This window comes from Octopus sinensis, linkage group LG5, assembly GCF_006345805.1.
Source record: "Octopus sinensis linkage group LG5, ASM634580v1, whole genome shotgun sequence".
NCBI classification, from domain to species: Eukaryota; Metazoa; Mollusca; class Cephalopoda; order Octopoda; family Octopodidae; genus Octopus; species Octopus sinensis.
The window spans coordinates 108,202,274-108,227,588 of NC_043001.1; the positions used below are offsets into that span (position 1 = coordinate 108,202,274).

Sequence of the window (25,315 nt, forward strand, 5' to 3'; positions counted from 1 at the left end):
ACTTATTTCCAGATATAAAATTTTAAAAAGTAAATATCATATTTTCCATCATACATGTTACATTTTTCAAACCAAACAGGAGTGGCTGTGTGGTAAGAAGCTTGCTTCCCAACCACATGGTTCTGGGTTCAGTCCCACTGCATGACATCTTGAGTAAATGTCTTCTACTCTAGCCTCAGGCTGACCAAAGCCTTGTGAGTGGATTTGGTAGACAGAAACTGAAAGAAGCTTCTGTGTGTGTGTGTGCGCGCGCACACGCGCACCAGGCTTGCAAAGAATAAATCCTGGGGCCAATTTGGTCAACTAAAGGCAGTGCTCCAACATGGCCACAGTCATATGACTGAAACAAGTAAAAGAGTAAGCACTAGGGTTGATTCATTTAACTAATATTTCTTCAAGGCAGTGCCCCAGCATGGCCACAATTTAATGAAGTAGAAGATAAAAGATAGATGAACCACTTCTAAGCAATTCTGCCAGCTCACTGCCTTGAAGGGTCTTAATTAGAAATATCGTAATTAGAGACATCGTAAATGTGGTTCGTTTGCTTTAATTACTGTCATTATCACTCACCTTTGTATGGTTGCATAGTAGGTTTTAGATTGTCGACATTGTGGAAGAACAGTTTGTCAGCAGCACCACTGGATGTGGGGGTCATCGGGATCGGATCCAGATTACGGATGCTCAACCGTTTCTGGGGATGAGGTTTCTTAAACAGCTGTCGGTGGAAGAAGAGAGAAAGACACAAATAAATTAAATATTTTCAATGTAATTGCTTTCTTACAGACGAAAATTCTTATAAAGATATTCCAGTTGAATATGGAAGAGAAATAGCAGTCGCTACCATCAATATCATTATTTTATTATCATCACTGCTACCACTTCTGTCACTACCACCACCACTACTACTACTACTACGACTACTAGTGAACCAACTAGATAGTGTCTCCATGGTTCCTTGGCTAGCTAGAGATAGCCATCAAATATTCATCAAATCTGAAAGTCTTAAAAAAAAGGAAGGACATGTAGAACAATATAGTCCCTAATATAGAAATAAAAAAAAGATGAGATTGTCATGGCTTGATTGTCTTTGGCCATAGGTCTGCTCAATTAAACGTTATCTGATATTAAATAACAACCATTACCACCACCATCACCACTGCTGTTTCATTGAGAACATTTATATAAAGTGGAAGAAGCTGTTAGTTTGCAGTGAAGGAGTCACAGTAAAACCTGTGCTTAGAACACAAAGGCAAGACAGGTTACCCCTAATCTGCATGATCATGGAGTGTTTTGTGGTGCCTCTGAGACCCAATGGTATCATAAAAGGTAGGACTTGGCATAAGTATGAAACACCTATTTCCTACTCTCTTTTTTGATACAACTGAAAGCAACGGTCCTTGGTATACGTTGGATGTTCAAGACCCAATCTCTCCCACGTAAGAATGGAGAGTAAACAGCAGCTTGAACCTAAATCAACCCCTTAATGGATAATCCCGAGTTTACTCGTGCATCGCAAATGTATCTTTTTAGAACCAGACGAGTATACTCGGTCAGAATTAACTATTAATTTTAGCACTCAAATCAGTTTATTTGTTTTGTGTCGTTTCATTTTTTGAGCAATCACAAATTTACTTGCATTGTTTAAAGAAAATAAGTATTTTTTCATCTGATGGATTTGGCTATCTGGAATGCTTATGTTTTGTATAAAGCATCTTTGGAAACTTCAGCTTCTGCTATGAAACCGCTGAAATTTAGAATGCAAATAATCACCAAGATTATTGAAAAATATAGGCCCTTATTGCCTCCCATGAAACCAGAAAGACCATCATCGATCCCACATCCAACAAGATTTGCCCCAGCTGGTCACTTTCCCATGGAAATACCACCAAGTGATAAGAAAAAGAACCCTACAAGACTGTGTGCAAAATGTGCAGAGAAGAGAGAAGCTAAAGGAAAGAAGATTCGAAAGCAGATACATGTGTGATGTCTGCAAGATAACTTTGTGCGTAACTCCTTGTTTTCAAAATTATCATTCTAAATAAACTGTCTATCTCATTTAAAAAAAATTTCCTTTGATTTGGAAGCAATACATCTTATAAAAAATCGAAGATAGTTAAGTTATATGTATTTTTTTCAATGTCCGAGTAAACTCGTTTAAATCCAAATGAGTAAAAGTACATTTTAATTTCGATAATGAAAAAATAAAGGAAACAGGATAAAAAAACCTTTTTTGGAATTAACACAGTGTATATAATTAAAAAAAGTAAATAAAAAAATATGCTCTCAAATGAAACGCCATGTCAAAATAATTGATACGTTGAGGGGTTTAATGCAAAACATCCCAAAATCCAATATAAACAAAACAGAAATATTTCAAAGAGATCAGGTTGGAAGCAAGAACTTTACCTGTTTGGGAATCTGTCCAAAATTATTGATGAAGCCTATTGTAGCATTCTTCTTGAGAGGATCTTCAATACTGTAAATATCGACATTTCCTTCATAGAACAAATAGTGGAACACATTAGTGGCATCCACGGCAGGGCGTCCACGTTGCTTGTAGCCAAATATCAGATCGATCCATTCGTGTAGGTGACTGCTGACATAATCACATTCAAGGGCCTGAAAAAGAAATTATTTAAAAAAAATATATATAACAAATAAAAGAGCAGTAAATAGGTTAACATACAGTCATGGTATGAACCCAAGTCAACATTGCAACCACAAGGTCCAGTGGTGGCCCCTATGCTTCAATGACCGTGAGCTCCATGCTAGTGGGGCACAAGCCCCTGATGAGGCTTCCAATGGTCAAAGGATACAGGCCGACTAAAGGCAATGCTCCAGCATGGCCACCGTCAGATGACAGCAACAAGTAAAAGAATTAGTCCTTACAGACATCATGATAGTCAATCGTTGCAACAGTCAGACACTCGCAAATGTCTCGATTGCTTTATTAACCATTTTAATATTCAGATTATTCTGTCAAATGTAATACTTTTGTAATTAACATTGTTTTTTAATTAATCCTGAATAATCTTACAACTTCAAGAGTTAGATGTTGTGGTTGTTTACATTTAGAATGATTTTGTAGGTAAGTGGAGCGCTAAGAGCACCATTCGAGCTTCTGTACTGGTGGCATGTAAAATGCACCATTCGAGCGTGATCTTTACCAGCGTCGCCTTACTTGCACTTGTGCTGGTGGCACATGAAAAAACATTTGAGCTAGGTCATTGCCAGTGCCGCTGGATTGGCTCCTGTACAGATGGCATGTAAAAACACCATTTGAGAGTGACCATTGCCAGTACCGTGTGACTGGCCATTGTGCCGGTGGCACGTAAAAACACCCACTACACTCTCAGAGGGGTTGGCGTTAGGAAGGGCATCCAGCTGTAGAAACTCGGCCAGATCAGACTGGAGCCTGGTGCAGCCATCTGGTTCGCCAGTCCCCAGTCAAATCGTCCAACCCATGCTAGCATGGAAAGCGGACGTTAAACGATGATGATGATGATGTGTGAGGGGCCAGATTTAGTCAGTTTGGACATGAAGCAGGTGGAATATTTTGGCTGGATTTGGCTGGTTTAAATGTGAAAGGGTTAATGACGCCTTGCAATCAAGATCCTGGGTACGATGTATAAAAATACACCTAATTCCTTTGCTGCCAGACAGTCTAGTGAACTGTTGCTAAACTTTCTGGGATGGGAATCCAAACAGATGCTTTCTAGCATCCTTGAGGATGTGTTTGCCAAATCAACATAGTAAGGGTTTAACAAGTACTGAACCCCTTATCCAGAATCCGGAAATCTGGCTATTTTAAAAATGGTTAGCTTTGAATTTCATGGGCCATATTAGTTCACTAAGCAGCCACTTTGTTTTGGTTTCCATGGCGTATGCATCTCACGATGCCAGATCAAACAGATTCTGCTTTAGAAATGTATTACTAAGTATAATAATAAATGTTCCTTTTCGAGCCATGCTAGGCTCATAAGTGGTTTCAGTGGTGAAGAATTTCTCCACCTGGACAGGACACCAGTCCATCGCAGTGTTGCTCATTTTTGCCAGCTGAGTGAACTGGAGCAACGTGAAATGAAGTGTTTTGCTCAAGAACACAATGCGTCGCCCGGTCCAGGAATCGAAACCACAACCTTACGATCATGAGTTCAACACCCTAACAACTAAGCCACATGCCTCCACATTACTTAGTATATGTTATACAATTTTGTTCTTCACTTTTCGTTGTTTATTATATATTTTCAGTATATATTTAGCCTGTGTCCAGAAATCCAGACCACCTCCAATCCCAAGGTTGCTGGATAAGAGGTTCGGCACCTGTAGTAGCAACCACTGACATTACCATTGCTGAAAGACTTTCAGCCCAAGTCACTTTCTTGACCTCTGTTCTGCGTTAATATATTACCGGAAAAATAACCACCATTAATTCATTAATTCCAAGATGTTAATCCTTTTATCATTGATTAAGACAAAAAGAAATGGTGAAAAAGACCATTATGCAAATAAGAAGAATTCTGTAACAACTTACTTCTCTGTGAACACGAATAAATTCTCGGGCATCTTCTTTTGACCATGTTGGAAGGTTAACATCCCCTAAGATCACGCCATTTTGTTTGCTACCTGTAAAACAGAAGAGAGAAAGGTTCTAACAGAATGAGAAGTGGTTCTTAAAGAATTGGAAATGTGCAACAGAAAAAGACAAGCCATCAGAAGAACAGCCATGGTTCTGGGTTCAGTCCCACTTTGTAGCACCATGGACAAGTGTCTTCTACTATAGCCTTTAGCCACCCAAAGTCTTGTGATTGGATTTGGTAGATGGAAACCGAAAGGAGCCCATTATGTGTGTGTGGATGTGTGTGTGTGTGTCCGTGTGTGTGAGTGTGTGTGTGTCTTTGTGTTGGTCCACCCCACCCACTCGCCAACCAGTGTTGGCTTTTTTACATCCCCATAACTTAGCAGTCCAGCAAAGAGAGACTGACAGAACAAGTATCAGACTTAAGAAAAAATAAGTATGGGGAGGTGGGTGTCAACTGTTTGACTAAACCCTTGGAGGCGGTGCTCCAGTATGGCCACACTCCAATGACTGAAACAAGGAAAAGATAGAACAATATTGAGTATACACCAGCAACTTCTTACCTAGATCAAAATTGTTGGCATTGAGCAGGAAATCTGGCAAGTAGAAGAATTCTGGAATGAGTTCCTTAACATCTGCCATGTTGTGTTTAGATGCTGATAACCAGCACTCTTTGACGCTGTGGAACATTCGATCTGCTAAGTCGAAATGACCACCCTTGAAGAAAAAGAAAAAGACAATGGAAATATAAACAGATAACAGCTACATACTGACCATATTTGGTAAACAAGTACAACACAATGCATGATGGGTAAAACAGATACATTATAGTGCGGGCAAGACTATGTGGGTATGGAGATTGCTTCACAATCATGAGGTCTCTGGTTCAGTCCCACTACAGGGCTCCTTGGGTAAGTGTCTTCTACTCCAGTTCAAGGCTGACCAAAGCCTAATGAGAGGATTTGGTAGATGGAAACTGAAAGAAGCCTGCTGGGTGTGTGTGTGTGTGTGTGTGTGTGTGTGAAAGTGAGAGAGGGGGGAGAGAGGGAGAGAGAGAAAGAGAGAGAGAGTGCAAGAGAGAGAGTGCAAGAGAGAGAGTGCAAGAGAGAGAGTGCAAGAGAGAGTGAGAGAGAGAGTGAGAGAGAGAGTGAGAGAGAGAGTGAGAGAGAGAGTGAGAGAGAGAGTGTGAGAGAAAGAGTGAGAGAGAGTGTGAGAGAAAGAGTGAGAGAGTAGGAGAGAGAGAGAGAGGAGAGAGAGAGAGAGAGAGTGAGAGAGAGAGAAAGAGTGAGAGAGAGAGAGAGAGAGAGAGAGAGAGAGAGAGAGAGAGAGCCTGTGTATGTCTGCGTGTGTGTATACCTTTGTCTTGAGGTCAAGTGATAATGGTAAACAAGAATCACCATCATACAAGTGAAATTGTTCATTGCCAGTCTTTGTGAAAAACATGTCTGGCTACAGGAAAATGCTACCTTGCTTGGAAATGGATAGCGTAAGGATTGGTGACAGGAAGGGCATCCGGTCATAGAGAATCTGCCTCAACAATTTACATCCAGCCCATGCAAAGTGGACATGATGAGCAAACAAGTACAATACAGAATGTGAAAAATAATTAAGTAGAGTACAGAATGTGTGATGGATAGTTAGGAAGAGTACAATGCATCTGGGTAAATAGTATAGGCGTAGGAACGGCTGTGTGGTAAGTAGCTTGCTTACCAACCACATGGTTCCAAGTTCAGTCCCACTGCATGGCACCTTGGGCAAGTATCTTCTACTATAGCCTCAGGTCGACCAAAGCCTTGTGAGTGGATTTGGTAGACGGAAAATGAAAGAAGCCCGTCATGTATGTGTGTGTGTGCGTGTGTATATATATATATATATATATATATATATATGTGTGTGTGTGTGTGTGTATATGTTTGTGTGTCTGTGTTTGTCCCCCCAACATCGCTTGACAACCGATGGTGGTGTGTTTACATCCCCGTAACTTAGCAGTTCGGCAAAAATAGACCGATACAATAAGTACCAGGCTTACAAAGAATAAGTCCTGGGGTCGATTTGCTCGACTAAAAGCAGCGCTCCAGCATGGCCACAGTCAAATGACTGAAACAAGTAAAAGAGTAAAGAGTAAAAGAGATATTTGCACAAATTTTCTTAGGAGAATTCATAAAAAACTGAAAGGAAGGAACATGAATAACACATTGTTTGAACTAACCTGTAGTTTGAGAAAATGTTGTGTAAATGGTTCCATTCTCACTAAATATGAAGCTACAATCATGGCTGAGGAATAGTGAGTGCCATAATGGTATGGTGGAGTCTCTCCTGGAATTAAGAACCATTGGGCAAGTATTAAGATTATTCTGGTTTCTTAGATAGATACATGGACAATTTTTTTTTTATCTTAGAGAAGAGAAATGGGCGATAAAATTACTTTAAATTTTTAAGAATTTATTTTTAATTAATTATTAGATTTATTTGAGCTAAACTAGGCACAGGCACAGCTGTGTGGTTAAGAAGCTCACCTTGCAACCATGGTGGTTTAGGTTCAATCCTCCATTGGGTAGGTGTCTTCTATTATAGCCCCGGGGCAACCAATACTTTGTGAGTGAATTTGATAGACAGAATTTGTGCAGGTGACGATCCCATCAAGTGTGTATGGGTATGCCTTCATGTTTGTCCCACCACTACCACTGCTTCACAATTAGTTTTCATTTATCTGTGAGGCCGTAACTTAGCAGTTCAACCAAAAGATCCAATACAATAAGGACCAGACTTAAAAAAATAAATACCAAGGTTGACTTTTTTTGACTAAACCCTTCAAGGCAATAAACCCCTTCTGGCTCTAGTCCAGCGACTCTAGTCCAATGACTCTAGTCCAAAGACTCTAGTCCTATGACCCTAGTCCAAAGACTAGTCCAACGATACTAGTTCAACAGCTCTAGTTCAATGACTCAAACAAGTAAAAGATTTTTAAAAAATGAAGATTTACAAATTAATTTCATCAGAATCAAAATTATGGAATTTCATTAAAATAGAGGAAATTAATAAAACAACAAAACCCCCGTACTTACCCTGGGGATCGTCCCAGTCATGGTACCGCTTTTTGAATTGTTTTAACCGATCTGGTGTCTGAGCACCCATTGGTTTAGAAAGATCTCGAAAAGAAGCTGGATTTGTCAGATCAAGTTCCTAAAAAAGAAAGAGTAACATGGCCTTTATGTATGTTTCCCTACGGCTGTGTTTGTGTGTGTGTGTGTGGTTGTTTATGTATGCGTATGTGTGTGTAGTAGTGCTTGTTTAGACCCAAGATCATCTTCATCAACCAGAATTACAATCAAAAGCATTCCAGCTCAGCAGACACACATATATGTGGGTAGGAGTGAGCTACCAACATTTAAACACATCACAACCATATGTGCGCAACATGGTGATCTCATATCAAGATAAACAGCACATGACCTTGCAGGTGGGGGCTCAGTTAGAATTTTCTTCTGGTTGAGTAGCTCATCCCACTCAAAAGGTCCCTGAATAACGATTGTTTAAGGATGTTGAACAAAACACCCATGTTTCCAAAGGTGAATTATCCAAACCTCAAAGAATTCCTTTCAACACACGGCTATGATGCTCCCCCACTACTTCTACTCGTGATCAGAGATGCACATATCGTCAACCACAAAGGGACATACTCAACTGGTTAAAGTCAAACAACTGACAAATCTGTGGTATTTAGCAGAATATTTGCTGTAGCCCATCTTTTATACCAAGACAAAACAATGTACATGATAACACTTCCAATCAGTTAAGATCAGAAGCCACAAGAGCCCTGCCTGGTACTGCATCAGTGCATTTATCATTATTATTATTATTATTATTATTGGTATTTTCGATGTTATTATTATTATTATTCAGGTCACTGTTTGGAATCAAACTCGGAATCTTGGCGTTAGTAGCCCGCACTCCTAACCACTACACCATGTGCCTGTGGGCATATGTCGTAGTGGTTAATAATAATAATAACATCGAAAAATACTTTAGGAATGAGAACCCAGGTTCGAAATTTCCCCAAGACACCTGATGAAGGCTGGAGAGTATATCAGCCGAAATGTTGTGTCAACAAGAAACAAGTTGAGAACAAACATCGGTCAAATGCAAATAATGTAAATAATGAATAGAAAGCTCGTTTGCGATAATGATTGTAGAATATCACATTTTGTAGCTTTGGCTGTTCATCGAAGAATGCATGTCTGTGTGTATGCATTTGTATATGCATATCTACAAGTGTAGCCATGTGTGATATTAAATACATTGCTAATATACACGGATATACAGAAAGGTCTTTGGCAGATTAATTAAGGTGACAAATGTAAACGAGAATAACTTTGCTCCTTACCTCACTGTCATAATCCGCTAAAATCCAAGGAAACACAGGATACTGCATCAGATCATTGTACGAGCGTCCAGCAAGAGTATTTAAATGCATCAAGTATTGAAAGTTGTTAATTTCGCCTCTCTGGGGGAGAAAAAAAAGGTGAATTGATTAAAATTAGTGGAAATAACAAACAATAAAACATCATTATTATCATCATCATCGTTTAACGTCCGTTTTCCATGCTAGCATGGGTTGGATGGTTCAACCGGGGTCTAGGAAGCCAGGAGGCTGCACCAGGCTCCAATCTGATCTGGCAGTGCTTCTACAGCTGGATGCCCTTCCTAATGCCAACCACTCCATGAGTGTAGCAGGTGCTTTTTATGTGCCACCAGCACAGGGGCCAGAGGAGGCTGGCAACATCCACAATCGGTTGGTGCTTTTTACGTGCCACTGGCATCGACCATGTTTGGATGGTGTTTTTTACATGCCACCAGCACAGGTATCACAACTACAATCTCCATTTGATTAAAAGACCAAAATGTGAATGAGAAAGAAGTAGAGTAGCTGATACAAAAAAAGGATGTGTAATATCTAATGAAAAGGAAGATTTGCTCTCAACAGGGATTAATGTAGTAACTCACAAGAAATGGTTAAATTCTTAATAAACAAAGTCACCTGGAGTCAATCAAGAAGCCCAAAAGAGGTTGGACTGTTCTTACGGCCAAGGGCAAGTGGCCTCTCCAGGCTGTTTTCCAGTTTGGGATTGTGAAGTTAGACCAAGTCACTCTGGCCATACTCACAAATTTACTGAAAGGCAGCACCTATCCATCCCACTTCATATTTTTCCCCATGTAGAACTTAAAAAGGTCAATGAAGATTTGGCAGAAGAGGAAAACCCTTTCAATAACATCCATCAGACAACATATTGTCATCAGAGAGAAGAAAACTATTTGTCTTTTTTTAAAGACCAAAGGAAGACAGCAGAGCTATCCTCATGATAGATGGAAACCGAAAGAAGCCCGTTGTGTGTGTGTGTGTGAGTGAGTGAATACATGCACACACACACAAACATATATATTTATGTATGAAAGGCGGCGAGCTGGCAGACACGTTAGCGCTCTGGGAGAAATGCTTAGCGGTATTTCATCTGCCGTTACTTTCTGAGTTCAAATTCCACCAAGGTCCACTTTGCCTTTCATCCTTTCGGAGTCGATAAATAAAGTACCAGTCATGCACAGAGGTCGATGTAATCGACTTAATTCGTTTGTCTGTCCTTGTTTGTCCCCTCTATGTTTAGCCCCTGCGGAAGAATCATTAATAAACTGTGGTGCACCTGAGCACTGTATACAATAATTTCATTATTAAAGAAATATATATATTTATGTATGAGTGTATCTGTGTTCCATCACTGCTTGACAACCAGTGTTGGTGTGTTTATGTCCCTATAACTGAGTGGTTTGGTTAAAGAGACTAATGGAATAAGTATCAGGTTAAAAAAAAAATATTGAAGATTTGATTCTTTCCCCCAAATTCTTCAAGACAGTGCCCTACCATTGCCACAGTCTAAAGGCTGAAATAAGTGAAAGATAAGAGAGAGTCGATTTGTTACCGAAACCTTTCAAGGCTCCAGCATGGCTGCAATCCAAGAACTGAAACAAGCAAAATGTCAAAAGATATATGGCTGTAATGAAAAGTTTCCTCTTACCTCCCATCTCTGGGTAACTGATTTCTCACCCATTAAGCTGCTTATAATGCCGGCACTGGATTCGATTTTAGCATTTTGTTTCTGTCCAGAGACAGACTGCTGGGCATTATCAGTGATAGCAGTGGCCACAGATAGGAATTTTGCATAGACTTTGTTACGAACTTTACGAGGGAAAGCAAGCAAATAATTACGACCGTCTGCAGAGAAGACCTCCACTGCAATTGGTTGCAGCAGGTAGCGTCTTTTGTGCACTTCTCTGATGTCATCATAGGAAAATTTACTGCATCTGCAATGTAATAATATATGGAAATGTGGTGGGGTTTCTTGACAGGTTTTCAAAGAAAATAACAGATACAAACCTGAGCACTTTGTGGTGCACCTGAGCACTTGTGGTGCACCTGAGCACTGTATACAATAATTTCATTATTATTTTAATCTATTTCACTCTCTCTCTCTCTCTCTCACGCACACACAAACACTCATGTATGCACATACTGACAAGCAGATCAATAATTTACACATGATATGACAAAGGCATGGCTTAGTGGTTAGGGTGTTGGACTTGTCATCATAAGACTTGTTTCAATTCCTGGACTGGGTAATGCATTGTACTCTTGAGCAAAACACTTCATCTCCTGTTGCTCCAGTCCACTCAGCAGATGAAAAACAAGCAATGCTGCAATGGAGCAGCATCCTGTCCATGGATGAATACGTATATATGGCAGAGTAACCAGAAAAACCAGTCCAATGCTCCTTGCAGAGTGATGTAGGCTAAACCCACGTTGAAGGCATTTGCTGCATGGCTTATATTAGGGGTTCTCAGCTATTTCTTACTAATGGAGCTCTTATATTCCTATTTTAATTAGGTGGACTCTCATAGACATATAACATTTTTTTAAAATCCTGTTGTACTTTTATAATTAAATATTAGGAATTGTATAAAAAAAGATTAAAATTGCACAGAAGACAGACATGAAGACAGACAAAATGTCGCTAAGTATTTTGCCCAGCATCCTATGGATCCTACCAGCTCACCATCTTCAGAATCTTATTAACATTAAAGTAGAATCTGTTACAGTATCACAGAATGTATTAGAGCAGGAGTTGCCAAACTTTTTTGACCATCGACCCCCCCCCCCCCCACTTCAGCCACTTCTCCTTCCACATTGACCCCCTTTAACCACTTCTCCTTCTGCACCAACCCCCTTTAGCACATCTCCTGCATCAACCCCCTTTAGCATATCTCCTTCTGCATCGACCCCCTTCAGCCATTTCTCCTTCCGCATCGACCCCCTTCAGCATCGACCACCTTTAGCCACTTCTCCTTCCACATCATCCACCCTCCTCATTTAAAATATCTTAATACCCTACCCTGTCATATCATATCTTAAATGCATACCGGGTACTGATGCTGGCAATTAAAATGTTTAGCTAAAATATACATGCACAACAAATTAAGAACTTCCATTGAAGATGACACCCTTTTTATATTTAAAATTACAAGTCTGAGTTTACAGTATTAAACTTTCAATTTTTATGAAATTGTTTTCAAGGTTAGAAAATATGCAAAACGCATCAAATTGCTGGAATATCTTTTATTCAAATTGACAACATCAATGTGAGGGATGAGCATGGCGCTGACAAAGTATTTCAAGTGATTCATCTGGGTGAGCTGGTCATTTGCATATTGACCCCCATTTGAGTCCTTGACTATCATCAACCACCTGTAATTCCTCACAGACCCCTAGGCGGTCCCTCGGACCCTCTTTGGTGACCCCTGTATTAGAATATAGAATGTATCTTTTGAAGAGAATGACATTTTTTCAAGGATATTTTCAACATATTTCATGAGCTGCTGCATCATCAAGAGTGAAACCTTAAGCAAGATTCTCAATAATAAACTAATTGTATTTTCTACAAGTCTGATATTTCATGTGTGAAGACCAAAGAAAGTGAAGTACTTACATTCGTTTTTGGCAGCAGCCACTGCTCTTTGAAGTTCTTGGAATAATTGGTTCATGGAATCTGTGGATGAGAGATATAAATATTTAAATTAAAAGAGAATGCGAAAGTAAATAAAACATGACACTTATTTATAATTACTATGTATAATTATTATGCATAATTATTGTATATAATTATTAGATATTATATATAATTATATTGCTCAGGGGCAATAAACACTGAAAATGTGCAGAAAACAGCTTCTGTCACATGCCAGGGGGAAAACTAGAAGTAATTGATAGCTTCTGTTACCTAGGTGACCAAGTCAGTAGTGGGGGTGGATGCTCTAAAAGTATAGCTGCTAGAATAAGAATAGCCTGGGCAAAGTTCAGAGAGCTCCTACTTCTGCTGGTAATAAAGGGCCTCTCACTCAGAGTAAAAGATAGACTGAATGACACATGTGTACAAACAGCCATGCTACATTGCAGTGAAACATGGGCCGTAACTGCTGATGACATGCATAACCTTAGAAGGAATGAAGCCATTATGCTCTGCTAGATGTGTAATGTCAGTGTGCATACACGACAGAGTGTAAGCACCCTGACAGAAAAGTTGGACATAAGTGGCATCAGGTGTGGTGTGCAAGAGAGAGACGACTGTGCTGGTATGGTCATGTGTTGTGTATGGATGAGAACTGATGTGTGAAAAAGTGTCACACCATAGCAGTTGAGGGAACCTGTGGAAGAGGCAGACCCATGTAGACCTAGGATGAGGTGGTGAAACACGACCTTCGAACATTAGGCCTCATGGAGGTGATGACAAATGACCATCCAATTGTAAAAACAAAGCCAAAACAAATAATGGAACCTGGTACGACGGTTCCTGGCATTGCCAGCACCTGAGAAACGGTCCAACTCATGCCAGCATGGAAAATGGATATTAAACAATCACAACACTGACATCTACTCTTTCTTATGATCAGTTTGATCTCCAAACCTCACCAAATGCCATTGTTTCATCTCAGGTTTAAATTTATCTTGCCACTTGATCAGTGAAAAACAAACAGCTGTTACACAGGTTCAAGTAGTACTTACTCTGGAGGCAAACTATCAATATCTTTGATCTCTTTACTTTTCAACAGAGTGAAACCATCAATAACATAGAAATGTTCCTTGCCAAACTGAAGTAAACCTTCAGCAGTATCAAGACCTTGGATGCGGGCACATCTGAACATGTGAGTAATCTGAAAGTAAAGAATAAGGGAAAAGACATTTAAAAAGACAAAAAAAAAACAAAGAAAAAGAAACACTTTAACAAGAGAGATAATGAATACCAATTTAATTAAGAATGGCTGGAACAATGAACCACATACTCTCTAATTGCACATTAGGTCTGAAGTACAGATATGCATGGCAGCATAACCAAGTACTTTGAGTACTGACTGAAGCAGTCTTTGAGAAGGTAAAGCACTAAGAGTCATGGGGATGTAAACACACCAACATCGGTTGTCAAGCAAGCATGGGGGGAGGGACAAACACAGACACACAAACATATGCATACACATGGTGGTTGTCTACTCCTTATGCAGATTCTCACCACCTGCAGACAAGTTCTACTCTTTGTGGATATTAAAATGTCTTTTGAAGCCTCCTTTAGATTTGCAAACTTTCTGACATACACTGCATTGAAAGATGTGCACAGACATATAGGCAGAATAGTTACTGGAGGTTCGTTTTCCTTGGGTTTGCAAATGAGATTTGAGGCCAGCAAAAGACAGGCATGGTCTGTCACAGACTGTGCACACAAAAGGCCAACACATACATATATATATATACGACGGGCTTCTTTCAGTTTCCGACTACCACATCCACTTACAAGGTTTTGGTCGGCCTGAGGGTACAGTAGAAGACACTCGCCCAAGGTGCCACACAGTGGGACTGAACCTGGAACCATGTGGTTGGTAAGCAAGCTACTTAACACACAGCCACTCCTGAGCCTATGACTGCTGATACGGGTTTGAAAGAAAGACAAGGAAGAATGATGTGGTTGTTGTTGTTGATGATAGTGACGGTGGTGATGATGATGATGATGGTGATGATGATGGTGATGATGATGATGATGATGATGGTGATGATGATGGTGATGATGATGGTGATGATGATGATGGTGGTGGTGATGATGGTGATGATGATGGTGATGATGCTGCTGCTGATGTTGATGATGGTGATGATGATAGTGATGATGATGGTGATGATGAAGATGATGATGGTGATGATGATGATGAAGATGGTGGTGACGATGGTGATGATGGTGATGGTGATGATGGTGATGATGATGATGATGGTGATGGTGATGATGGTGATGACGATGATGATGGTGATGATGATGATGATGCAGACGATGGTGGTGCAGACGATGATGGTGAAGATGATGGTGATGATGATGGTGGTGATGATGATGAAGATGATGGTGATGATGATGGTGGTGATGATGGTGGTGATGATGGTGGGGATGATGGTGATGATGATGATGATGATGATGATGAAGATGATGGTGGTGATGATGATGGTGATGATGATGGTGATGATGATGGTGATGATGATGATGATGATGATGATGATGATGATGGTGATGATGATGGTGATGATGATGGAGATGATGGTGATGATGATGACGATGATGACTGTTACGGCACCTTTTCTCCTTCACCAAGCAGACGTAAAATGGCTTGGTTAGAAGCCTGGTTTTCGCCTTGGTTTTCCGTTTGGTTGTCTGTTTTGTCAGAGTCTGCGTTTGGTTCAGACAGGCCACTAGCTTCGTCTGGATCGTCTTCCGTTTCCATGCTGCGGAGCACACTGGTCTGTCGGCGGGGCAACAGTTTTGGTATGTTCATTATCACTGAAATTATAGGATAAAAAAAAAAACGAGGTAGAGAGTGAACGTGAGGAAGTACAGAGAGAGAGGAAGAGGGAGAGAGAGAGGTAAGAAGAAGGAAAGAGAGAAGAAAGAGTAATGAGCGTAAGAAAGAGCAGAGAAAGGCTGGGAGGAAGTAATAAGGAAAATAGTCAGAGGAGAGAGAGAGAGAGAGAGTAATGAAGTGAGAGAGTGTAAATGAGAGAGAGAGGAAAAGGAGAGTAATGAAGAGAGAGGAGGGACAAGAGTGAGAATAAGGAGTAAGAGAGTGAGGGGGAGAAAGAGAGTAATGAAGGGAGAGAGGAGAACAAGAGTCAGAATAATGAGTAAGAGAGAAAGGAGAGAGGGAGAGGAGAGAGAGGGAGAAGAGGGAGAGGGAGAAGAGGGAGAGGAGAGACAAAAGTAAGAATAATGAGACAGAATAGGAGAGGAGGAGAGAAGGTGATAAGGGAGTAATGAAGGAGATAGAACAAAAAAATGGAAGAAATTACATTATGAATCAGATATTATTTGTCATTCGTTAGCCCTAATTAGAAAATTAACTGCCTTTACTTATTTCAGGTCTCTTCGGTTATTATATTTTCCAGCCTATAAGTGCAGCCTTCTGGCTTCCCAGACCCCAGTTGAACCGTCCAACCCATGCTAGCATGGAAAGCGGACGCTAAACGATGATGATGATGATGAAGTAGTAACACAGTGTAAACACGCAGTGTAGACATTCAAACTCCCTCTTTCCAAATTGTCTTTCCAGGGGCAGGGGTAGCTGTGTGGTAAGAAGTTTGCTTCTCAACTGCATGGTTTTGGGTTCAGTCCCACTGTGTGACATCTTGGATAAGTGTCTGTTGCTATTGCCTTGGGACAACCAAAGCCTGGTGAGTGGATTTGGTAGATGGAAACCGAAAGAAGTTTGTCAGATATGTCTATCTATATGTGTGTGTCTTCAACTGCTGTTTGACAACCGGTGTTGGTACATTTACATCCCCATAACTTAGTGGTTTGGCAAAAGAGACCAACCGAATCAGTAGCGGACTCTAAAAATAATAAGTACTGGAATCAATTCCTTTGACTAAAAAATTCTTGAAAGCAGTGCTCCAGAATGGTCACGGTCAAATGACCAAAACAAGTAAAAGATAGAAGACAAATTGTGCTGCATTGACATGGAGGTTTTGGTCCTCCAGGAGTTGTATTGGTGCACGAGTTGCCCAACCTGTTTTGGTTATAAATTTGGACTTGTAATGTTGAGACGTGTGTGTGCATGCAGGGGTGTAGCCAGGGTAAATGGTGCCAAGGGCAAGCATCAAAATTACGTCTCCCCTTCTCCAACCAGCAAGGGTTAGCGCATGTCTTTTGTTAGGTCAAGTAAGAACACTTATTCTGTTTAATGGCATGGACAGCAATAAGCAAAACAAACTGTGCCTGAATAAGTTTTTAATTTCTTTATCAATGGCTTAATTAGAAAATGACCATCGTTCAGCGTTTAACGTCCGCTTTCCATGCTAGCATGGGTTGGACAATTTGACTGAGGGCTGGCAAACCAGATGGCTGCACCAGGCTCCAATCTAATCTGGCAGAGTTTCTACAGCTGGATGCCCTTCCTAATGCCAACCACTCTGAGAGTGTAGTGAGTGCTTTTAAGTGCCACTGGCACGAGGGCCAGTCAGGTGGTACTGGCAACGGCCATGATCAAATGGTATTTTTTACGTGCCACCTGCACAGGAGCCAGTCCAGTGGAACTGGCAACGACCTCGTGCAAATGTTTTTTCACGTGCCACCAGCACAAGTGCCAGTAAGGCGACGCTGGGCCAAAATTGCACACCCACTCAAAGTAGCACCCAGGGCATGTGGCCTGCTTGCCCACCCTAGCTATGCCCTTGTATGTGTGTGTGTGTGTGTGTGTGTGTGTGAGACAGAAAGACAGAGAGAGACAGACAGACAGACAGAAATTAGGAAAAAACCAGTTAAAACAGTGATGTGTGAGGGACTTACCTTCACAGTTTGGATCCTGTGAGTCGATTTCGTTGATCAAAACGTCAGCATCATCAGTCTGTATGGGAAGCTCATCGTTGCAGACAAAGCTCTGTGGGCGGTAGCGCTTGAACCAGTCGCGGCTGTCTCTGCTGATAGCAACCTTGTATCTGAGAGGCTTCTAAAGCAAACGCATTTAGAATTAGCAAGGGGAAAACGAGATTTTGTGGGGGTGGGACAGAGAGAGAGAAAGAGAGAGAGGTATAGAGGGAGAGAAAGAGAGAGAAGTATAGAAGAAGAGAGAGAGCAGTATAGAGGGAGTGAGGGAGAAGTATAGAGGGAGAGAGAAAGAGAAAAGTATATTGTTTGTCCCCTCTATGTTTATCCCCCTGTGGGCCATAAAGAAATAAGCATTATTTGAAAGTGGGTTGCAGCCCATCTATGTGAATGGTGGTGGTACTTACACTAGAGTCCATATTTGGTCGGTAAGGGTAGTGGTTATAAAACATATCGTTTCTCATCAGTTTTTTCCTCATACGGCATGGACCTGTAAAAACAAGGACAAACAACTTCAATATTCTAACATTAAATCTTGATTTATTTGTCTGACATACATTTTACACCTCACCTATCTCTTTTACAACTGGCACACCATCAGTTAGGACAAAGGTTCCAGTTGATCCGATCAATGGAACAGCCTGCTCGTGAAATTAATAAACAAGTGGCTGAGCACTCCACAGACACAAGTACACTTAACCCCTTCATTACTATATTTCTAAGTAAAACACATCTCTTATGAGCTTCACCGTCACGAGGGCCAGTCAGGCGGTACTGGCAATGGCCATGCTCAAATGGTGTGCTTTACATGCCACCTGCACAGGAGCCAGTCTAGCGGCACTGGCAACAACCACACTCAAATGTTGTTTATCACGTGCCACCGACGCATGTGCCAGTAAGGCGACGCTGGCAACGATCATATTTATTCTTATTTATTCACATTGTTTTGAATTAATTATACATTATTTCATAGCTCTGAGATTTCAATGATGTGAGTGTTATTATTAGAATAGCATTGTAAGGCAGGCGTGAGAGGTCTGATCGGACTGGTTTAAACATAAAACAGGTAGAATATTCAGGCCAGATATGTCCAGTTTAAATGCTAAAAGGTCACAAGATGTCAGTCCATTTCACTTAGTTTATTCAAATCTGAATATTTCATGAAGTTGTTCCTAAACCAAAGCAAAAAGAATTCTATCATGGAATTCTATCTCCTGTCAGCCACTAAAAACGATCCTACATTCCCCCACTGAAAGGAAAACAGAAATTAGAGACGGAAGAAAATATTACTGATTACTTACCCTCTGTCATATCTAACATCCATTTGTCCAGCCGGGAGCCTGTCAGTGGACCCCATAGCCCACGTTCTCGGAGGAGTTCGTTCTCTGTTTGTGACCATTCTTCTAATAGATATTTCTCCATGTGTTCATTGCTCTACAATATCACAAACCAAAGAAGAGTTAACAACAAGTGAAAGACTCAGAGATATTAACATGAAATTAAAAAACAACAATTCTGACAATTTGTATACTAAAACACACAGGAGTGGCTGTGTGGTAAGTAGCTTGCTTACCAACAACATGGTTCCAGGTTCAGTCCACTGCATGACACCTTGGGCTTCTACTATAGCCTCAGGCCAACCAAAGCCTTGTGAGCGGATTTGGTAGGCAGAAACTGAAAGAAGCCTGTGGTATATATGTATGTATACATGTGTGTGTGTGTGTGTATCTATCTCAGGCCAACTGAGATAGATGCAGTGTTGCCAGAAGAAAAATTTCTGTCATAACAAAAGACACGTTTTTTTTTAAATATAATTTTATTTATGACTAACAAGTCCTCATTACCCCCAAGAATCTCATTTCCACCCCCTTGGGATAATTTACCACAGTTCACCGACCCCTGAATTTCAGGTACATGACCAAGTACCATATTAGTTTATTTTTCTCAACCGTTGATGCACACATTCCAGGCTATTGCTTTAAATTCACTTAGATTATAAGCATTAAATGTCCTTAGATTATGTTACATTGATGTTTGTGGTGTTATTGATATTGTTAATAGTTGCTACAAAAGGCTTAATTAAGTGTAACTTAATTAAGTGGGGAAGAGAAAAATATCAATCAGGATTTTATGAGATCAACGAGATCTCATCAAAAACCTGTCGTTTTTAACAAGTAACCTTCCTCACAATTAGATGAACTAGGCTGCATTCTATGTCTAGAACATGAGAAATGACAAGCTCTGAATAATTTTGGTTTATCTTGGGAGGGTTATTACACCAACAATAAACACATGCACTGGTTCAATTTCACTTCTTTGTTATTAGATAATCGGTTACTTTATTTAAGCTACCATCTTAAATTACCAATTGATTAATAATAAAGAAGTGAAGCTGAACCAGTGTTTGTATATTACTGGTGAAATGACCCTCATAAGATACAAAAATTTTTGTTTCACCACTCAGGTTCGCATCAAGAATCTTGCAAAACAAACAGAAAAACAAAAAATTCTGGATAAACTTTTGAAAAATATTTCAAGTCAATCCATCACTCACCTGCATATATTGTTTGAACTGGAATTCAACCAGATCTTTCACGATAGATACGTGACTGTTTGTCCACATGAAAAAGTCCTGCAAGTAGAAAATATGAAGCTTACATGAGCAATTTGTCTTGGCACTTCTTTGGGTTCCAAGTAAAAACCCTAACCTGCCAACTCAATGCTGCTTTTACTCTTCTGAGGTTGATCGACTAAGTTTTAAGGTCAATTGAACAGGCTTTTTATTTTACACTCCTCAAACTTTAAAATATAGGACATCTTTTATCTTTGACTTGTTTCTGTCATGAGGCATTCATTGCCATTCGGATGGTGCTTTTTATGTGCCACCACAAGGGAGCCAGTCAGAGGGGAACTGGCATCAGTATATGCCACTAGCATGGGAGCCAGTCAGGGAGCACTGGGTTCAATAAAGTGAACTATATGAGATTATGGGTTTTTGATAAGTTTTATGAAGTTATTGTAAGAATGATTGCAAGCTAACTGAGTTTAGCATGCTTCAGACCAGCAAAGATACAACAGAGTATATGAATACATCTAATGAATACACCACACTGATATATATATATAGGGAGAATACACAGAAAAAAAAAAAACAAAAGATGAAGTCAGGTGGTGTAGACATCAAACAGCTGTATTAGTTTAATGCTCAGGAAGTGAAAAAGTCTTTAACGTTTCGAGCCTACGCTCTTCCACAGAAAGGAACACAGAAAGAAACAAGGAGAGAAAATAAAGAATGTGTAGTGGCTAGCGATCTATCATGGCGAATATATATAATATATATATACACACACACACACACAGATATATTGGTATGGTGTTGAACAAAATCATTTGTACCACTTGGTTATGTCCCTTTACATCCTTTACTCCCATAAGAACAACAAAAGAAAGCAACAAGGTGGCAACACTTACGCTGGAATGGACTGTAGTTGCAGGTGAAGACTTCAGTGGGAGTTCTTTCTTAGTTTTTCTGGAAGCAAGGCGAAGGACACCACTGCTGACTTTTTGTAGTTTCTGTTCAGGTGAGTTAACGAGAAGAATAATAATAAGGACCTTAACAGTACAAGGATAGGAAGCAGTACAATAAAATAGCATATACAGTAATCTTTCGACTATTGCAAGTGTTACGTTCCAAAACCCCGCTCACAATATGTGAAAATCTGTGAAGTAGAAACAGTACTGTATTGCATATTTTGTTTTTTATTATTGTTATAATTTGTATATATTTATATATATATATATAAAGCTGAAGTTGTCTGTGTATGGCAGGTTTGGTAGCCTTCAACTAACACTATCTCCTCCGAGACCCTGCAGCACAAGTTGACCAAAATTGAGAGTATGATAGAAGAAGGCTTGCTCTTCCTTCCATAGAAGAAAAAATTCAAATCGGACCATGTTAACACCAAAAATTATTTACATCAAAAAGGTGCTTTTTTTCTATGAAAACCCCTATTTTTTACGATTTTTTTACTGCTGTGTCGCCATTTTTCGATGTATTTCAACCAGAAAAATGTTCACTTAAAGAGAATAACAAGCTACATAATGCAAAATTTTTACTTTTCAAAAATTCCAATTCTAAAGGGTCGAAACAAACCCAAGCAACGCCGGGTGATACTGCTAGTTTTATTATAAATGCAAAACAACACCACAGAGGAATCGATGTAGGCTTAAATAATAAACTGCGATAGGTGAGCCACGATATGGCAAGGGATTACTGTACAATATTCTCCAGCAAACAAGTCAATGTAGTGTATAGAACAAGCACTCAAACATTGTTATTATCTTTCCAAATTCTGATGTATTTCATTTGAAAAGTTTGGTCCTTGGTGTGCAAGTCAACCAAACTTTCTTTTTTACAGTAAATTTTTTGGGCTGAAAAATTTGACATATATGCTAGAAAATACAGCAAAATAAACCAAAAATAGAAGAAAAAAAAAGCAGTAAAAGAAACAGAAATGATACGTTCATATTAATTGATTGTACTCACCGACTGGATTTGTGTTTGTAACCGGTCAGTATGCATATAGACTGAGCGCCTCTCTAACTCTGCATAGGACACCCAGATTCTTGAAGCAGATTCCAGAATTAAAGGCCTGTGAACATAATGGTTAGCGTTATCAGAGTCACTGCTAGAAGAATGGAAAATCTAACTTCGTTATTCTTTATACCTTAAACCCTCCAATGCGAAGTATAGGCCACTTATAGTTGAATTCCATGTTGCATAATTTTTGGCTTCTGTACTTATACTTTGCCATGAATATCCCCCGTTCTCTAGTTCCTTTTGTGTTGATCCCCGCCACGAGTTCTTAAGCCTACCTCTCCTTCTATATCCATCCAGTTTCCACTGTAAAGCACTTTTCGCTACACTTGGTGTGTCTTTTCTAATTGTGCTACCAATCCACTTTCACTTTTTCTTAAATATTTGCTCCCTAATGGAAACTTGATTTGTTCATTGCCATAGCTCCATATTGCTTATGTGTTCGGGCCATCTAATTTTAAGTATACTACGCAAGCATCTATTGATGAATGATTGTATTTGCTTATTTGACTTAACTGTTGTTTGCCATGTCGCAGCCCCATACAATAAACACCGCTTTTACGTTAGTGTTAAAAATTCTTATTTGGTTCTTTATTGAAATTACACTTGAGCTCCATACTTTCTTTAACAGGTGAAAAGTGGTCCTTGCCTTACTTATTCTCTAACTAAGAAAATCTAACTGGGAAGAGTTAATTAAAAAAGTAAGAAACACAGAAACACTTACCTCACTGTTGCCAAATCAGGGGATGTTATCTTGGAGGAGTCTGATAAATCAATTGTATTCAGCTGAGTTCTAAATATTTCTTCCAACACCTTGAAATAAAGAGTTTAGATTCTCAGTTCATGATTAAACAGCATTGGAGTATATTCTATGTTTGAGGAACAAAAACCTGTGTGTTGAGCAGCAGATGAACTAATATAGAATTAAACTATATCCATGGAGCACCATTTGAGCGTGATTGTTGTCAGCATCGCCACACTGGCACTTTTGGGAGTCATGGGAGCTGTGATGTTTTCTGACTTTGTAGGCATGCCCACATGTGATAATAATAATGAAATTATTGTATACAGTACTCAGGTGCACCACAACTTGTCAAAAGTGCATATAAAGCATATGCAGTAATGTACAAATGTATGGAAAGCGAACAGTGTATGAGTCACATACACATGCTTGCATGTGTATGGAGGGGAGAAAATCAGGTGTAGTGTTGGCGAATCTCAGAAAGCATGGAAGTTTTGAAGGATGCAGTGCTCCGACAACTAACAACTGATGCTGGCAGTTTGTTCCATGCTTCAACAACTCTTAAGCGTGAAAAAATGTTTCCAAAAGTCATGGGAGCTGATAGACACATGGAATTCAAAAAGATACTCAAATTGGTTTTGGTGCAATGGCTAATAATTTTGTGGGTGTTTACTAAGTCAGTTGCCAGATGTCAGAGCTTCGATGTATCTATGGTCAGGGAAGCAAAAATTCCAATATTAAAGCATACAAAGAAATTTTAAAAAAACATTTGGCATCACTTACTGGTTTTTTGCAGACATAGAGTTCTTCCCAGACTCTCTTAGCAGCAGAGGCAACCAAAAACAGCCCTTCATGTAGACTTGTGCTTTTCGTCATGTGGTTCATTGGGGGAATCATATCTTCATCTAGTAGCAGAGTGTCAACATGCCATGTGGTAACTCGTGGACGAGTTTCATTCAAGTTGATTCCACTAGAGAAAGAGCAAGAGAGGATATATATTTATATATAAAAGAGAGGTTGTGTGCTGTCTGTCTCCTACGATTTAGATTCCTAACTACTCCCACATTTTGCGGTGCAGTTTAACCAAAACTGGGTATCTTATAGTCGTGATTCATATCGAGCCCTTCTGGGTATTAGCGTGCGTCTACGATGTGTCTACGATTTAAAAAAAAATTACCATCAATTTTTCCCATTTTTAATGCATTTTTGGCATATATAAGGGAAGTAACTCTCTAAAGATTTATTATTAAATCTCAGAACGTAAAAAGCTACAGTAACACCCCGCCCCCTTTGTGGTTAGCCATATTGAGATGGCTATTATACTTTACATCTCTAAAAATGCTTATATAGTTATTTCCCTTACAAACCCGAGCAACGCCAGGCGATACTGCTAGTATTTATATACAAACAGACCGACAAATGGACGTAGATATTATATAGATATGCATATATATATGCACACGCGCGCGCACACACACACACATTATGTATCATATGCTATAGTGTAGGCAGCGAGCTGGCAGAAATGTTAGCGCGCCGGGCGAAATGCTTAGCGGTATTTCATTTGCTGCTGCGTTCTGAGTTCAAATTCCGCCACGGTCGACTTTGCCTTTCATCCTTTCAGGGTCGATAAATTAAGTACCAGTTACACACTGGGGTCGATGTTATCAACTTAATCCCTTTGTCTGTCCTTGTTTGTCCCCTCTATGTTTAGCCCATTGTGGGTAATAAAGAAATATATGCTATAGTGTACTACAGAGAATAAGTATATAGAGATCCTTTTTATCAATTCTTTGCATGCATGTAAATAAAGAATGTCATTCATTCCATTTTTTATCATTTGTCTGTTTATATAAACTCTATGGATAATATGGAATTCCTGATATATATCTAGTGGCAGGAGTATTTCCACTATGATAACATCAGGTGGCCAATAACTGTGGACAAGCTTTGCGTAGCATACCATAAGGCTTTTACCAAAATCTTATTTAAGTATGTGTGTGTGTGTAATATATATATATCATCATCATCATCGTTTAACGTCCGTTTTCCATGCTAGCATGGGTTGGATGGTTCGACCAGGGTATGGGAAGCCAGGAGGCTGCACCAGGCTCCAGTCTGATCTGGCAGTGTTTCTACAGCTGGATGCCCTTCCTAACGCCAACCACTCCATGAGTGTAGTGGGTGCTTTTTATGTGCCACAGGCACAGAGGCCAGAGGAGGCTGGCATCGGCCGCGTTCAGATGGTGCTTTTTATGTGCCACCAGCACGTAGAATAAATTAAAGAGATTTCTCCCTCCTGGATGAAATATCAGAGTTTCACAATTAACATTGTCCAATATGGTTCTGATTTCTAGTAATTAGGCAAAACATGGCAATGTAGGTAGTGTAGAATATTCTATCAAGAAACAAAAAGGTGGATTTAAACACTTGACCTATGTTTTAACAGT

General features: G+C 39.8%; 1 protein-coding gene across 2 annotated transcripts in view; it reads right to left on the minus strand.

Annotated features, from left to right (window-relative positions):
• The window catches only part of LOC115211582 (WD repeat and FYVE domain-containing protein 3), a 302,189-nt gene that overhangs the window by 16,434 nt on the left and 260,440 nt on the right, over positions 1 to 25,315 (minus strand). For both annotated transcript variants that reach the window (XM_029780140.2, XM_036502991.1), the window contains 19 exons: positions 23,649 to 23,835; positions 22,848 to 22,936; positions 22,073 to 22,178; positions 20,998 to 21,099; positions 20,081 to 20,158; positions 18,828 to 18,960; positions 17,934 to 18,016; positions 17,491 to 17,647; positions 15,287 to 15,489; positions 13,686 to 13,834; positions 12,613 to 12,672; positions 10,648 to 10,933; positions 8,964 to 9,083; positions 7,645 to 7,762; positions 6,789 to 6,895; positions 5,143 to 5,296; positions 4,535 to 4,626; positions 2,407 to 2,619; positions 571 to 715 (listed from right to left, as the gene is read on the minus strand). In XM_029780140.2, coding sequence (XP_029636000.1) covers positions 571 to 715; positions 2,407 to 2,619; positions 4,535 to 4,626; positions 5,143 to 5,296; positions 6,789 to 6,895; positions 7,645 to 7,762; positions 8,964 to 9,083; positions 10,648 to 10,933; positions 12,613 to 12,672; positions 13,686 to 13,834; positions 15,287 to 15,489; positions 17,491 to 17,647; positions 17,934 to 18,016; positions 18,828 to 18,960; positions 20,081 to 20,158; positions 20,998 to 21,099; positions 22,073 to 22,178; positions 22,848 to 22,936; positions 23,649 to 23,835 — 2,582 coding nt within the window. The remainder of the gene's footprint in view (positions 1 to 570; positions 716 to 2,406; positions 2,620 to 4,534; positions 4,627 to 5,142; positions 5,297 to 6,788; positions 6,896 to 7,644; positions 7,763 to 8,963; positions 9,084 to 10,647; positions 10,934 to 12,612; positions 12,673 to 13,685; positions 13,835 to 15,286; positions 15,490 to 17,490; positions 17,648 to 17,933; positions 18,017 to 18,827; positions 18,961 to 20,080; positions 20,159 to 20,997; positions 21,100 to 22,072; positions 22,179 to 22,847; positions 22,937 to 23,648; positions 23,836 to 25,315) is intronic.